This window comes from Salmo salar, chromosome 22 (assembly GCF_965601325.2).
Source record: "Salmo salar chromosome 22, fSalSal1, whole genome shotgun sequence".
NCBI classification, from domain to species: Eukaryota; Metazoa; Chordata; class Actinopteri; order Salmoniformes; family Salmonidae; genus Salmo; species Salmo salar.
This window is the reverse complement of record NC_138312.1, coordinates 22,044,141-22,061,706: the sequence shown is the minus strand read 5'-3', so window position 1 is coordinate 22,061,706 and position 17,566 is coordinate 22,044,141. Positions and strand designations below refer to the sequence as shown.

General features: G+C 44.0%; 1 protein-coding gene across 6 annotated transcripts in view; it reads right to left on the bottom strand.

The window, feature by feature from the left end:
* LOC106582941 (calcium-dependent secretion activator 1) overlaps nucleotides 1–17,566 on the bottom strand; it is a 184,478-nt gene that overhangs the window by 44,850 nt on the left and 122,062 nt on the right. For 3 of the 6 annotated variants that reach the window (XM_045705168.2, XM_082967426.1, XM_045705179.2), the window contains exons 12-19: nucleotides 16,031–16,167; nucleotides 15,735–15,922; nucleotides 12,458–12,559; nucleotides 12,016–12,079; nucleotides 11,577–11,700; nucleotides 7,316–7,384; nucleotides 3,810–3,916; nucleotides 753–909 (exon numbers count right to left, since the gene is read on the bottom strand). In XM_045705168.2, coding sequence (XP_045561124.2) covers nucleotides 753–909; nucleotides 3,810–3,916; nucleotides 7,316–7,384; nucleotides 11,577–11,700; nucleotides 12,016–12,079; nucleotides 12,458–12,559; nucleotides 15,735–15,922; nucleotides 16,031–16,167 — 948 coding nt within the window. Of the gene's footprint in view, nucleotides 1–752; nucleotides 910–3,809; nucleotides 3,917–6,336; nucleotides 6,385–7,315; nucleotides 7,385–11,576; nucleotides 11,701–12,015; nucleotides 12,080–12,457; nucleotides 12,560–15,734; nucleotides 15,923–16,030; nucleotides 16,168–17,566 lie in introns of all 6 variants that reach the window. The other 3 variants (XM_082967427.1, XM_082967425.1, XM_045705182.2) reach the window with 3 other exon arrangements.

Below are 17,566 nucleotides of genomic sequence, written 5' to 3'. Positions count from 1 at the left end.
TTGGAATTATAAAAGTAAATTGGGGAAGAATACCATTAAATTTGCCCTTCTGTTTGGCTTGTATACAGATGGTCTAGTAACTATGATCATTGCAATGTGAATAACCAATCGGCTATTTAAAAAAAAAAGCCACTTGTGAATGCGGCCAATTGTGCAGCAGTAGCAAGCGAGCATAACAAGCTGTTCCAGTCTAAGTCCATTAAGCCACTGCAGGTGAACAACAGACTGCATTACATCCTTCCAGACTCCTGGGTGACAAGCTAAAAGGAGACATTCCCCAGGGACAATTAGCCCAGTGTAGGTTCACTTCACAAAGGCAGTGGTAAGTGTTTCTTTTCTGGCTCACGCTTTCAGCACCCTGGACAGTGCTCCTACGGCAACTGCAGTTCATTAGGGAGATGACAGGGCGCACAGCAACCATTTCACTGTTAGTCTCTCAGCTCTTACTGCGAAGCTCCCATAGCGCCCTATTGTCCTCTCAATTACCTTCATCCCTTTCAGTATACTGAAGTCAAATGTAGAAAGCATCATGCTGTGGGAAAGTACCATTAGAGCTCAACTCTAGGTTTTAGTTTCTCCAGTTTGCCAAGACCAACCACAATGAATATTCAATAAAAACCCAGTCCTATGTGACATGAATGCTTCACTCATGTTAAGTGTGTGCTGTATGGTTCTGGAGTGCTAAACGCTGTGCGTGTCTGTTCATAATGTAGCCCTGGTTCAGGGCCTGGTTTGGGGTTGGAGGCACTCACAGTCGGTCCTCAGGAAGTCGTTGAGGAGCTGGAAGAGAGGGAAGCTGTCCCAGCTGTCAGGGGGCTGCACCTCCAGAGCAGCGTCCATGTCCACCGCATACAGAGACAGGAAGGTCTCCGCGTGCTCCACCATCAGGTCAGACCACCACGCAAACGCCTAGAGACAGAGAGAGACAGAGCGGGAATGAACGAAAGAGAGAGAAGAAGAGGAATGGGAAGTTAAAGGAAGTTTGAGAAAAATAAATAGAGGGTGAAAGAGGGGAAAAAGGAGGCAGGTAGAGAAACATACAAAGAGAGAGACAGAAACACAAATTGAGGATAAGATTATGCAAATATAATACAAGCACATCTCTAACTACAAGCCTCACAGCACTGTCATTCTCTAGAGAGGAAAAGGGAGAGAATGTTACTCCACCGATCTATATAAGGGCTCTTTTCTTCTCTCGTTTTCACAATAAGAGTCAAGTTGCCACCTCTAAGGCATCACACAGAGATCTCTGGGGTACACTTCACAGCTTTGAGCACAGTGTTTCAGTTCTGCGCTTGAGCACGGCTAAACGTGTGCTGTTCTGTTGGACCACAGAGAGAGACACAGAGAACTGCGTAGACACGGCTCCTTGACTAAGTCATTCACACAGAGCTGCTCTGAGCCTCCCCATAGGATAGATAGAATCAGTGGAGTGACAGAGTCTGGAACAGGCTGGTCTCATGCAGATTAACACTCAGCTTCCCATGCTCCCCCTATCTCTTCCCATTGGAGGTCTTGGCCATCAGCCATTCACATCGTCACACCTCTGTGATGTGAATGTTCCCATGCACTCTGGCATGGAACGGTTGGCATGACAGCACCAGCAGCAACCAGCAACAGGATCTCTGGGTCAAAATGGTGAGGCTCATAACCATAAATAAAACCTTCATTACAGGCCTCGAGGAGAATTCATCTACTAATGCTCCACATTGGATGCTGAATTGAGTAACAGTTAGGGTCAGTTTAATTTCTATTCAAGTCAATTAATGGTCTTTATTGGACATGGCATACACTACACACAAACACTGTATTAGATTCGCCAATTGAGTTGAATAAAAATGGAATTGACTCAAACTGAATGAATCAGGTGACTGAGGGTCCTGAGTTGGGGAGTGGAAGATGTGCCTATTGCTGCTTCTGCTGGTCTACTGACAGTGTTAGTTTACATTTTGAATGGGGAAATTCACACAACAATGCACTTGAGAAATGCAAGAGGGGATAGAGTGGGTCACGTTGACCCTGACAAATGGCATGCTTTTTCCATTGAGAGTACTCAGGTCTACAATGGAGGAGGATCAGCTTGTTGGGTCAAGGTGACTGGATCACCTCTCTTACCTGTCACACAGCTTTCCTCCTTTCCTCAAACACACAGCACTACAGAGCAGGTCTTTCCCTGACAGGATGGGACCAGAGTTGGCTGTGGCAGTTGGGGTGGACAGAGAAAACTGCACCAGACCAGACGGTGAGGGGGGTGATGTGGTGGTGGGGGCTACTATTTCAGTAGGATGGGTCTAAGTATGAAAGACAGGGACACTGCCACAGTGCTTGTTGGGGTATGCCTTATCACCAAAGGCAACCCTTTGGGTTGCACAAGCACTTGCACAACTCTCTGGGACAGGCTGACAGCAACTATAAGGGAAGAAGTTGGGGTACAAGGCTATTACTAGACAAGGAAGATGGGAACAGTTAAGATCATCCCTGGGTATTGGGCATCTTCAGGACATGCACATAGTATGGGAGGTGGGTGTGGCAGGGGTTAGGGGTCATGGCAGGTGGGGGGTGGCAGGGGTTAGAGGTCATGTTATCAGGATCTATCACATACCTCTTTGCCCTGTTCGGACATTCCCCGCAAACAAAACAAACAATGAGAGAACAGGAAGGGGTTAAGTCAGGTACACTTCTGCAAAGTTGGCGTCCCCGTGTTGACTTTTTACTTCTAATGGTTAGTTGGCAGAAAATATGCGATGATGACAGTGAAAGAAAGAAAGGATCCAAAACAACAGAGACATTTTTTGTTGTTGTTTCAAAACATACTCAAGAGGTCAAGGTCTGTTAAAAAAGATGCCAACATTCTATTTTGTGAATAAACATGATATACGCGAGGAAAACCATGCACTTGGCCTAGCCACATAATCAATAGACACATTTGGTGTTTAAAAATGGGTCACTGAGGTCTGTAAATTCTCTTCACGTTTCTGTAAAGAGTACAAATACAGTCATGTGCCACTAAAAGTATGTGACACAACAACAGGATGATCGAGTCTGTGAATCATCATCACACCCAACCTCCACTACACTACACACTGTACTACACTGCTCGACCAGACCCATGCAACCTCTGTGGGGGACACCCTTGTTCACAGGAAAAGCAACTGTGACATCACAGGGAAAAACTTCCTAGCTAGCGCCTAGGGTAGGATATGAGGTAATAGGGTTAATTAAAGTCCCGCTGGCTTTCACATCCAGGTGGGCATGTACAGCAAACAAAGTAACCCAATCAGATGTCCCCCAGTCAAACTGTGCACTGCTCATCTTTGTCATCCCAAACTAAGCCCGGTGCACATGAAATGATGAAACCTTTTTGACCTTTGAAACCACACCTTGACCTCCTACCGTGCAGGCCAGTGCTCTCTGGCTAGCATGCACCAGTGAGATATGGAGGAAGAAAACAGAGATATGAATACTGTACCGACTGATTTCCAGTACTTGTGACTGTAGCCTGTTAAACACAGAGTCAGACAGAATAAATGCCCCATGGTTCTCTGTAGTTCTTCATTCTCTGCTCTGGTAATAACTGACTTTGGATTTTCCCTGGTCACGTTGCACAGTGTTTGATAGGAATATATTAGACATAATGTGTGTGTGTGTGTGTGTGTGTGTGTGTGAGAGAGAGCGACAGACAGACAGACAGACAGACAGACAGACAGACAGACAGACAGACAGACAGACAGACAGACAGACAGACAGACAGACAGACAGACAGACAGACAGACAGACAGACAGACAGACAGTGTGTGTAATGTACTCACCTCTGCATGGTGCTCCTCATTCTGTTGGAGGACCTCGATGACCAATTCGGCCAGGCGGATGGTGTCCTCCAGCTTTTTGGCTGGGGTGACTAAGCGCCCTACATTCTCTGAAGCACAAAGGTCACAGGTCAATATGGAGGGAGATACCTGGCTGTAAATCTCCCCACAACGTCTGCTCAACGTTATGGTAACGGTGTGCTATTGTGTAAGCCTCAGAGGGCAACACTGTAATAACCCCATCAAGAACAACGAGACAATGAGACAAATTAAAACAGGGAAAACAACACATGTTCCACAGTTACCATGCAAAATGTGCAGAACGTCGTGCAGCACTCATGTTCTTTTCGTCATGTTTAACATGTGACATGCAAAACTACTCTCACTGTAGTCTGGTACTTTCCCCAGCTGAGTAGGATAGCTGTGACAACCAGGATAAATATAACCACTAAGAAAGTGTAGAGTGCAAGTATTGGCATTATTACAATAATTGTTTTCACATCAAATCCATCTTGAAGAACACATTTCTTTTCACATACTACTACTAATGGATACCAACTCAGTCTACAGCAATCATGTAACAAAACACAACCAGCTCAACTGACCAATGAGGTTGTGATGATACTAAACATAAATGTCAGGCTTTTGAAATAAATAAAAGAATAAGTAATACGGTGAAGAGAAGGTATATGTGTGAGAGAGAGTCAGCAGAGGTAACTGGAGGACTGGGTAGTAGCCTATACAGTACCATACATATTTGGTTCCTCGTTCAGACTTCAGGGCATCTCAGGCAGGGTCAAAGATCTTTCGACATGGCTGACTTACCCATTTCTTAACGAATCAGTCAGACAGACTTCTCAAAACAACACCGACTTACTTGACTTATTTCCCATTTCTCAGTCTGTTTACAGTCCCAGTAAAATGGAGAGATTAATGTGACAATGTGCACTTTTACACTGGCAGAAGTCCTCTCCTCACTGCTTCTAATCTTTGTCCGGCATACACATCTGTCATTGTGCTAGTCAGTATTCTGTAGTAGCAGGGGTTTAATTGGCAGTGTACAGAGGTACAGTTCTGTGACGCACACACACTGGCATAGCACTTTAAGCCCAGTGGTGTCCGTGAACTGAACTGTGGACAGAGGATTGCCTCTTTGACTGAGTTTTGAAATGACGGCCTAGTCACCAGCATGGATTGAGGGATTAAAAGAATGCCCTCAAACAAAAAGGCAACTTCTTCCCTTAGTCAATGAAGGGGCAGGGGGGCTGGAGTGATACAGGTGAGGTGAGACAAGGGCACAAATCTAGATCTTCTATAACAGAAACTCAGTATTGCCACATTCTACAGTATAAGGGATGTCTGCTGTTTTAGACCTAGGAAACCAGGTGTGAGCTCTGTCTATTCAGTGGAATTGAAGCAATGTGTCACCCAGCGTGACACCACACTCTTAGAAAAAAGGGTTCTAAAAGGGTTATTCCGCTGTCTCCATAGGAGAACAGTTTTTGGTTCCAGTTAGAACCCTTTTTGGTTCCAGGTAGAACCCTCTGTGGAAAGGATTTTAAATGGAACCCAAAAAGGTTCTACCAGGAACCAAAAAGGGATCTTCAAAGAGTTCTCCTATAGGGACAGCCGAAGAACTCTTTTAGGTTCTAGATAGCACCTTTTTTTCCTAAGAGTGCAGCAGGATCGCAACCCTGAAACAGTCTGAAGTGACATTAATACTTATGATGACTACAGTATGTGCTATTATCATCTATGATCTCATCTTGGTTCACGTATTTATTTCCGATGTATCAACATTTCCATTGATATAAAAACATGGTCATCTATGGACAATAGCAGTCAGAATATCCAAACCATCTCATCACTTATTGTCAAATTTTGCAACCATCAATACCAAACCATGACAGGTTTGTATTCAAAACGATTGCATTTTAGTACATTGGAGATGTTTATAGTTCATGCGCTTTCTGCAGAGGAAGTAATACTTTAATTGTACAACAGCATACATTCCAAAGCATGTAAAAACTGCATTAACTTACATGTACTTGCAATAAAGCAGTGCTAACTCTGCAGGTTTCAATCACACAAGTGTGATACTCAATGGCAATGGTCTGAATGGTCTTAAAATGGCTCCCTCCATTTTCCCTCTTCCTCCCTTCCTCACTCCCTCACTTCTTTTTCTTCCTGGAAGTAATCTAGTGCAGTAAGGCCCCATTATAGGAAAGAGGAAGTATTTTAAAAGAATTCAGAGGATGTCCATTGGTGGAGCCACCACAGATGAGCGGTCTTAACAGGAGGGTTAGAGAGAGGACTTGACAGTTAAGGTTACCACAATCACCCACTGGGGAGGGCTGCATCTCCATCACTGGAATGCAGTGCAGGTACAGGGGAAACTACAGGGCAGGGGTGTGGAGACATAACGCTGTCACAACGTTCCTGTAACATTCCCAGGCCGTGCCTCAGGAAGGTTGTGAGATGTTATGTTGCTATGGCTCTAGCCGGGTTAGGATCATATATATGATGTCACCTGCATCCTGATCCTGATGATCTTTCTTATCTTTCTGACTTTTCTCCGCTAAGTGAGAGTAGGAGCAGAGAATGAAAGAGAAGGAGAGACAAAGGAAGGTGGGAGGGAGAGAAAGAGAGAGAGAAAGAAGAGAGGATAGTCAGTACTAAAAGCATCAGAGCAGGATAGAGTGGAAGTCTGGAAGACAGGTGGTTGAGCAACATCTTTCACCCTCTGATGTTAACCAGTACTCAGACATAGACACACATAGAGCTTCATACAGTAAAACATATACAGACAGTGGTCCAAACAAAACCCAAACCCCCCAAAAGAAAACACACCCTTCAGGACATACAGTAAAAAGCTGTAATAATAAAGAAAACACACCCTTCAGGACATACAGTAAAAAGCTGTAATAATAAAGAAAATACATGACAATATATAAATGTTTCTATTGGAAAACATGTAGAGATGTGTAGACATACTACATCCTGTCCTCCTTACGTTGCCACTTCCTGTTCCTGTTGTCTTACCCCTCTGGTCCCAAGTGTGAACTGATACAAAGGGAAAGTCATGACAATGTTCTCTATGGTACTGTAGCCGTATGGTGCTCAACAGGACTGAGGGGTTTTCACAGAAGCAAAGTAAAAATGCATTCAAGTCGCAGACAGGCATGGGAACAGAAAGAGGAGCTGCCAGATACAGTAGACACGATATCTCATGGTCTTCACAGACAGATGGAGCCTTGGTCCTGCCCTGCTAGGAACTAACAGACAGATAGGCAGACAGACAGAGACCCTGGGTCTGGATCCCTCACAGGTAGCTTTCACAGACAGAAGCAACAGATCAAAAAGCCAAAGGACTTGAGAGAAGCAAGAGAGAGAGAGAGAGAGAGAGACGTGCAAAATAGGAGATGTTGAAAACTGAAAAACATGGTAGAAAAGAGGGGAGGAGAAGGAAGGGGTGGAGGAGGGTGTGGCAGGATGAGGAAGGTACTCACGAATGGTTAAATCCATCACTTGAGACGCCAAGCAGAAGACAGGATGCTCATACATTTCTCTCTTTTTCCCTACAAGAGAGGATCGGGGCATGCAAAAGGCTGGGGTCAAAGAAGGAGAGGTCAGAGTTCAGAGGGTAGCTGCATGTGGTGGTTAGGGGTTCCCACAGCGTCTTCTGTAGATGTGGTGATGGTGGAGTTTGGTGGTTGAGGAGGCTTGTGATGGGCCCGTGAAGACAGAAAGAGAGGCATCGATTTGACAGAAGTGTCAAATGTGGAGGAGAGTGGGTGTGTGGACAAAAGGAGTGGGGACTGGGGGTCGCCTTTGTACACACTTTTATTTAACCATTCTTCATGCCAAATGGTATTAAGGTGTGAGACTTTTCTATCAAGTTGGAGATCTTCCCAGTCAAGGCAACGAACATGCAAATGTTTATGAGGAGCAGAAATAAGGATTTTTCTGCAGTTTTTCCACTCCAAGATACTGAGGGGCATCTCCTTCAGTATCTTCGTCACCCTCAGCTTTTTTTAATAGTCACTAGGTCTGTTACGGTGACCGTATTACCGCCACAATGGCAGTCAGGAGTCATGACCGCAGTCATTAAGCTTCTCCAAGCTCTGATGCTGCTGATGGTCATTAGTAGCCTACCAAACATGCTAACTGCCTGGTACTCAGCACTCTATTGTCCCTGTAATCACTCTGACATCTGACATTCGATAATCAAATAAAAAACTTAATGAGAGCCCATGAGCTCATGTTGCGCAACATTTTTGATGGCCTCTTAAAAAGAGGAGGATCCCATCAGCTTTCTATAGCCTACTATATTTATTTCACAACTTTTCTAATATTAAGCACATTGCTTCACTTTTCAACAGGAGACTAGCCTACCTGGCTCTCATGAAAATTAACCATAGGAAAAGCGTCCTCCATTCGCTATTTAAGCGCATAGATGACATGTATTTTTTCCCCTGCCCCTGACAATGGTCCATTCTAAACTAAAACTAATTTCACACATATATTATTTAATATTTGTAAAGACAAGATTAAAGACAAGATTAAATAAAAAATAGTCTGATGGGAGACAATATTAGCCTTTCACTTGTGAATTATATATTATCACTTGTGAATGATGTCCCTCGTGTGCAGTAAGGCAAGAAACAGCGCATGCCTTTTATTTTTGACTTTTTCAAATCATAGTCTCACACCTCATGTAGCCTAGCCCATAGGCCTGTATGTTGATGAGGTTTGTATCACAACTAAAGTGGCCAAATAACTTCTTAAAATGAAGCACATTAATCAGCTTTACAGCCGACGTAGAGCCTAACTGGCATAAGCAGCGAGTGAGGATCTAGTTTGGGGAAGATCATTTTCACCATAAAAATACACCTTTATAATAAAGCATTACAAGCATAATTGACTTTGTGGTCACTTTTGATAATGGTATTTTCCCGCTAATTGATAGCATTTTGTAACATTCGCGCATATCGCTTACTGCCGTGTGCACTTTGCTGCGCTTATAATGTGAAGAAATAGCCTAATAGTATATCTACATCTTAAGCTAAATGTTCTGATCTGTTGTATCAGCCTCACTGTGCTTCTCGCACAGAAGGACAAAGTTGACCAATAGAATAGGTCGACTTTTGTACTACGGGGGATTGTAGATTGACATAGGCTAGTGCTTTTGCTGTTCGTTAGGCCTACTCATCTTGTTGGCTGGCGAAAAGTAAATCTAACATCTTCAATGTACACTTTGGAATTCGATAAGAAGGACGCACTCATTTGCGTCCTAGATGTGTCTGTCTTCACTTGTAGCCTACTTCGAAGCTGAGATGCCTGTGAGAAGGACCCGATCACATGACAGGCATTGGCTATTACGAATTTAGATATCTGAGAGAGCCATGTGAGTGAGAGGTGCTTCGGAGCACAGCGATTGGCAGACGGGAAAAGGAAATTCTAATTATTATAGGCATGGATTTTGTGAGGTGGCATTACAGCCATACAAGGGGGATGCCGTCGGGAAATTTGTGGCCTGGTGAGATTATTATCAGGTGCTTGTCAAATTGTGAACCAGAGACTGATGAAGTGAGTGCAGCCTGCTTAAGAAACAAAGCAGAGCGACTTTTCTCAAATCAACATTGGAGTCGCATCATGCAGCCTTAGAATGTTTTAAAAATCAAAACATATAGTCCAACGTTTGTATCACAACTAAAGTTACATAAATAATACTAAATTAGTTATATAGGAGGACCTATTTCTTTATTAACCACTCAACACAGAATAGCTGCATGTGCGCACTACCTCAGAAATCATTTGGATAAAATATCCTTTCTATTTTATTCAGCTATGTTCAACTGTATTCTTCAATATATAAAATAATATCAAATAATGCCACAAAACTCTAAGTAAATCCTGTCTGCTAAATGGACTATGTAGCCCACAGCCATATGGAATAGCCAGATCAGGACGTAACATAAGGACAACTCAGAGTATGACATTTTGTTCTTCTGAAATAGACTACATTTTCTTCATCTCATGTTTCTTTTGAACTGTCTAAAATAAATAATGGATTTATTGTGATGTGTAGGCTATATTAAATAGATGTATTACACTTTTAAAAATGCAGATGTTCCTAAGGTCTGCATCAGTGGCTTGTGGGTGTGGAAGCCAGGAGATGCTAAATGTGTTTATGCTAATTAACGGTCAATTACCATGAGACCGGCAGTTGTTTGCTTGACAATCACCGGCTGGTGAAATGTCATGACCGCCACAGCCCTAATAGTCACTGACTGGAATAGAAAAGAGCTTCATTTGAGAATGGAGGATTCGATTGCTGTAAAAACAGTATAGTTGAGTGTAGTCCAAGCTGCACATACCTATACACAGATTTGTTTTGTAAACGTGTCCGTGGAACATGTTGCCAGTTCTGGATGCCTAGTAAAGAAAACTCGGGACATGCAACCGACAGAAACTGGGTAGCTGCAGAGGGCAATCCCAGCATGCCTTGTGCATTAGCCTTCCTGACTTGTGTTCATACTACAAGGAGCTTAGAGTGAAGCAGCAAAGCCAATAAACAAGGAGGAGGAAAGCAGAGGGGAGGAGGCGGTGAACAGAAGATGAAGATTATTTCAAAACAAAGGAGAAGATAGGAAAGGGGAAGGAGAGAAAACAAGGACAATTGTTGCTTCAGAGCATCACCCCACCTTGAAGCCACAACGGTGTGAGAAAGGAGAGGGACAGTGGGTTGACTGGGCCAGAGAGAAGCTGAGGCACACAGGAGTCAGAATAAAGATGGCAGATTCACAGGGAGTTGAATGCATTTTTACTTACTGTACACATCTCTAACATGCACATTTATTTAGGGATCTACATCAATATAAAGGACACCTGTAAATGAAAAGAGGGTTTCAACTTTATTAGCACATCTAAAAGTAACAGCAGCCACAGGACTGGAAGCCAAGGTATTTTCACTGCAGCTGGGGACAGAACAGTTATATTAATACCATATGAAGACGAAATCTTTGCTTTGAGTTAACTTATTTCCATTCATTGATTGTATTTGAATGTTTGACTTTGTTTTCTTCTTAAATGCTGCTGTTATCTCCATATCAAATCATTTCTGGGTAACAATTAAGTTCCTTACTGACATAGTTTTCCATTAAAATTGTTAAAAAGAAACACAAATAGCTTTTTCAGCAAAAAAACTATTTCTCAAGGATGAATTTTGCTATCACTGTCTAGGAGTGGTCTGAGTGGGGAGGGGGAAACTGAAAACTAGCTGTTATTGGCAGAGAGGTTTGGAACTCTGTTATTGGTTCAGTATATTAATGAATTTACAGCCTGGCCGAAACTCCACCACGCAAAACCTGCTGATTAGAAGGTCCTGTGGAGATTGTATTTTCAACCAGCAACTATCAGGAAATAACACTGATCACATTTTTGTCACACTTTTACAGTGTTAGTTTCATCAGCTAACCCCACAACTGTAGTTTGTTAGCACCCATTGCCCTGCAGGGGGCAATGTGGTAAAGCACCAGAGGGCATGATGTCTGTAGTATGTATGTCACTGTTTAACAATAACATGTGATAATCCCTGTAGATAACAATACTATTGTGGTAACAATGCTAGAGGGGAGACATAAATGACGACAGAACATTGTACAGTACAGTAAAGTACTGTGTATGAAATAATACTCTAGGGGTATAGCTAGCACACTGTGTGATGCTGCATTGTGTAATTTAACTGTGTGTGTGGTGGTCATCTACCTTCTACTTTGGCGTATTCTGAGAGGCGCTGGTAGTTGATCAAGGCTGCCTGCTCCAGACATTTACGGATGACTGTCTTCACCTCCTCCTGGGGCACAGGAGTCACAATATCCTTCATCAGCACCTGGAACAGAACAGGAGACATTGGAGAAAGAATACTATCCTTTTTGGGGCAGTACCACAAAAAAGAAAAGCATGGGAGTGTGCGTGTTGACCCTTCACTTGTAGAGAACAGGAGACAAACATCTGTTTAACCACACTCAGGTAGCCTATATTATATACAATATATAGAAACCAAATAGACATCTATCCATAAGACCTGGTCAATTAAAATGTGGATGGAACACTTAAAATATTGTGTGTATTCAGTTTAGGAAGGTGTGTGTCCATGGTTAATCGAACATAAGGTAAGGTTAGAAGAGAATGCATAATAACCTACCCTCTCAAGCAGGGACAAAGTGGCTTTCAGGGCCCCCTCCGGTCGACCAAATGGAAAACAGTACCTGTGAAAGTAATCCAGTTTCATTTCTGTAGGGTTTATTATGAAGGTATTCCTTCATCATAAGACCATTCTTTATCCTCAAGGATTTCTGCAATTTATAAATGACTACCCACTGGGCACAGACGTCTATTCAAGGTCTATTCCACGTTGGTTTAACGTAATTTAATAGAAATGACGTGGAAATAACATTGATTCAACCAGTTTGTGCCCAGTGGGCAGCTAGTTCTTGAGATCAGAATGTAAGTACAATTTTGCAGATCACAGTGATTGATACATGATTGACATCTGTCACAGTCTATAATCTGTGGTCTGATAAGTCCCATAGCTGTGTCTGTGCCAGGGTCAGTTATAGATTTAGATATAGTATTACAGTACACACCTGAAGTGTGTGATCTGGTTCTCCAGCAGAACACGCAGCCTCTCTTTGATATCCTCAAAGCGCTCCTTCTCCTCCACAGTGACTGTTCCTATCCCGTCAGGCCTGAGGGATATACAATACCATAGAGTTTATATGGTTGGAGCATGGGGCAGGAAACACCAAGATTGTGGGTTTCATTCCCACATGGTCCACATAAAGTACAATGAATATACAGTATGTGTTAACTGGAATATCCCTTAGGACATATTATATTAGTATCATCGTAATATCCCAATTCAGAGTAGACAGTATGGCCACCACTGACACAGTGATCACAGGGGTCACACAAGGGTCTTCATGGTCACTGGAGTTCTAACTGTGAATTTCAGCTAACATAGTACACGTGTAGTGGCTAGCCATATGTCCACAGCAGAGTCTACAGTACGAAGAGTTTCTGTGGTGTATTCCACAGGTAAGAGCCAGCCATCTGTCTGGATCAGTGGGGCCACTGATATCTGAGGATGGTTACAGACGGGGGGTTATAACTGCCCCCCCCCCCAAGCTGTGGCCCCCATCTTGTCTGACAGGAGTATCCCCTCACCCCTCCCCTCCTTTCCCAGTGTCCTTCACTGAGATTACATCCTGGGCCCGGTGACGCGGAGCATGTCACGTCTCCTGCTCCTCAAGCCGCTGTCACTGCGACCAGCGCCTCCTCTGTCACATGCACTCTGCTCAATTTCCCCCATCCTCAGCCACGTCACTAACTATAAGGAGCCAGGCCCCTCAACCACACTCTTTTCTCTCTCTCTCTGTGTGTGTGTGTGTGTGTGTGTGTGTGTGTGTGTGTGGTGTGTGTGTGTGTGTGTGTGTGTGTGTGTGTGTGTGTGCGAGTGTGTGTGCGAGTGTGTGTGTGTGTGCGAGTGTGTGTGTGTGAGTGTTTCAGGCTATGATTGTCAGTGTTTGTGTTTTTGTGTTGATCTGAGGCATGTCGATAAAAAGCCCTTAATAAGATGTGGTGTGTGTATAATCTCTGCATCTGACCGTCCGTCAAAAAGAAATCAACTATTTGATCATTTCACACTAATTATGCCTAGCCTCATTTTCTGCTCCTCCACAGCTTTCATAATGTTTTCATAACCTCACGCCCCTGTCCTCTATTATAATGGCTACATGGAAATGAGAAGTCATTTGTAACATAGCGATCTGAGAAACTAATAACAGAACACCGGAAGCACGCCATATCAGAGGTCTGTGCTTCCTCTAGTTCTAGAAGCTACAGTACGTGACTGGAGTTGAATTACAGCCAAATCACAAATTGACTAGTACATCACATTTTAAAAGACAAATACCATATTTAAACTGTATTTAACATTCAAACACCACATTTCCAAATCATTACCTAAACTTACTGGAGGTGGAATGAAATCCACTCCAACCTTTAAACAGACAATTTATTCTCAATTTACTCTCAGGCTACTGTACTCTCTGTAATAATCAGTTCATGCCCTGTGGCCATTAGGCTATTACGTTGTGGGTGGATGAGGGGAGTGAGGGGGTTCTTGGCCAAAGATGGGTTTGTCTCATGAGCTGCGCGGGGCTGTCATGGTCATGGGGACTGGAGGCGGGCTGGCTGTAGCTGTGGCCTGGGCTCGGACAGTGGCAGGAGACACTCGCCCGTCACCCATGACAACCTGTCATCCTGTCATTCCTGACCTCCAGGCACACCGGCCGGCTGGAGAGCTCCCACTACAGTACACTACACCTCCCTCCCTCCCTTTATTTTCTGTCTCCATATTTCTCTCTCTCTCCCTCTATTCCTGACCCTCTCTCTTTACGTCCTCTCCCCCTCTCTCTTTTTCTCCCATTTTCCTTTTTCTCTCTCCACCCCCCACTCCTATCCTCCAGTCTTGGAGCTACTCCCATCTTCCTGTCCAGCCTGATCATAACAGGACTCAAACAGACAGCCAACCTCAGCTTCATCACTGTCTGTCATAGGATGGGGGTAGAGGGAGGGGTGGAAATCAAATCAAGTCAAATCAAGCTTTATTTATACAGCAAATTTCAGACATAGAATGCAAGTGCCTCACAGGAAAAAAACTGAACGACTATAAAGTACCCTAAGGAAAAGCAAAGCTAAAAAGATGCGGAGGGGAGGGGTAGATGGGGTAGGAGGATTGTCAGACTGGGGCAGACTGGCAGACAGCCGCCGTGACCTTTGCCCCTCACACTGTAGTGACACTCGCTTGTTTATATTGACTAGAGATCCAGCCATCATTACGACAGATTCGGTCTCCATACAGAAGTGTGGGCACATGTACACAAACACCCACGAACATAGATACAAACGTACATACGGATGCACGAATAGTACACACAAACACACATTTTATTATACAAAAAAATACATGTAAATACCCAATAAGTATTTCAATATTTCAACTCCAGTATTCACTCTTGTTAAAATCAAAAAGTCAAGTGACTGAGGTCGGGTGGGAGGGAGAGTCACAGTGGATCTACCAGGGAGGAAGCACCACAGACTCTTACCTTCTGGGCCAAGAGACAGCCTGGGACTTGGAGTCCTTTTTTTTCCTAAACTCCTTGATTTTGAGTTCCCTCTTAGAGGGTGTTCGGGGCTCTGGGGTGGGGGGGTAAAGGTAACTCTGAAGCTCTGCCTCGGTTACAGGCCAGTTTAGCAACTCAGACAGTCTCTGACTACAGGTTACATGAGAAAGAGGCAGGGGTGATGTTAAGAGAGCAAGCATCGGGAAAAAAGAAAGAACATTAATAAAGCAAACCAAAATCATAACAGACAATGCAAATCAATGAATTGAGAACAGACAACAAAGAAAGAAGAAAAATAAAAGAATAAACACAAATCCCAACTGAACATGAGAAATATAAAAGCATAAGTGACTGAAACAAGTGATTGGAAAAATAATATTAGAGAAAGCTTTGACTGAGGCAAAAACACAACAAGCACAGTATGAGGTGGCTTGGTGAAGTATACCAGTACAGAAGATTGTATGCAGATCTAGGAGACAGGGTGTAGGGTGGAATATACATTGTGTTACTGTCTTCTCCGAATGAGATTGATTTGATGAAGAGGGTTGGTGGTAGAGTGGGTTCTCTGAGTGGGGAGGATTGGGTTTACTTTCATATGCATAACATTTGTTCCTTTTAAACACACAGAGACAGACAGATACAGAGAGAGTGAGAGAGACAGAGACAGACAGACACAGAGAGAGAGAGAGAGGGGGGGGGTGGCGTAGAAGGGGGGCTGTAAGTCAGTTCTCTGTACCTGTTGCCGTGGACGTGTGAGGCACAGAAGGCAAAGCTGTAGTGCAGCAGGGTGGGGTCAATCATAGCCCCGTTCTCTGCCCTCTCCAGCAGGTCACCCAGGTAACACAGGTGTCTGTGACACCCCCGCACACCATTACGAGCACAGTACTCATCCATGACAAACACCTGGCCTGGACTGAACCAACCCTACAAAATAGACATACGAGGGATGTTAGAATAGATCAACATTGATAGAATGTAGGATCACAATGTAAAAGAATGAGGGAACCACTGGACTGGTAACCCTTTCCTCACCAAACAGGAGTAGGAGTCATTGAGTCTGTGGTCCAGGGTGAGGCGCTGCACCATCTCAAACAGAGAGGAGTGGTCAAAGCTGCAGGGGTTGGCTGAGATGAACTCATCCATGCCATGTTTTTGCGCCCGGTCCGCGTCTATGTCCGTCCACCCCGGAGAGAGAGAGAGAGCCAGCACACATGAAGGGAGAGACAGGATCCACAGCAGTTAGACACAGCAGAGGATGGGAATGGCTGACGGAGTGAGAGGGTAAGAGAGCGTCACTGACACAGTGTGAGGGCCCTATTCTATCAGAACTGCTAAGAAGGTTTACGGGATGAGACACACATATGGTGTACATTTTTCTTGCACTGGAAGATTGTGGGTTGGGGCTCATTTAATGAGTAACCAATGGCGTATGGGTGAAACTATATGGACATCCTCTCACCGGGCAAGAAAAATGTTCAATTTGTTCTGAGCCTGCACACCAGGTTAACGGTTTACATTGAATAGGGCTCTCGTACAGTACGCTCTCGTTCATCTGGGGCTGGGTGGTCTGGTCAATGGAGAGGATCAGTGTGGGGTTCATAGTTAACTAGCAGGTGGAAAGGGCTCTGGGCCAGAGGGAGGGTCAGGAGGATTGGATGTGAGTTGCAGCATAACTAATGCAGAAGGGTCATTCCTGTGGTCATGCATGACTGATTCTGTTCTGTCTGTCTGTCTCATTATGACAATGTTGGTCTAGTTCTCTCTTGATACGTTTCAGCGTTACTTTATGTGGAGTCTTTCTCCCTACACAACAGTGTATGACTGTTGAAATCTCAGGTCCCCCCACATGTGATCCATCGACCTGAGCATATACACCGAGCAAAATATAAACTCAACATGCAGTTGGGCCCATGTTTCATTAGCTGAAATTAAAAGTTCCCTGAAATTTTACATACGCACAAAAAGCTTATTTCTCAAAAATGTTGGGCACAAATTTGTTTACATCCCTGTTAGTGAGCATTTCTACTTTGCCAAGTAATCCATCCGCCTGACAGGTGTGGCATATGAAGAAGCTGATTAAACAGCATAAACATTACACAGGTGCACCTTGTGCTAGGGATGATAAAAGGCCACTCTAAAATGTGCAGTTTTGTCACACAACACAATCCCACAGAGCCACCTCCAACGTCATTTTAGAGAATTTGGGAGTACTTACAACCGGCCTCACAACCGCAGACCACATGTATGGCGTTGTGTGGGCGAGCGGTTTGCTGATAACAACGATGTGAACAGAGTGCCCCATGAAGGCAGTGGGGTTATGGTATGGGCAGGCATAAGCTACGGACAACGAACAAAATTGCATTTTATCAATGGCAATTTTAATGCTCAGTGATACCGTGACGAGATCCTGAGGCCCATTGACGTGCCATTCATCCACCACCATATGTTTCAGCATGATAATGCATGGCCCCATGTCACAGTTCTTCCATGGCCTGCATACTCACCCGACATGTCTCCCATTGAGTATGTTTGGGATGCTCTGGATCGACGTGCACAACAGCATGTTCC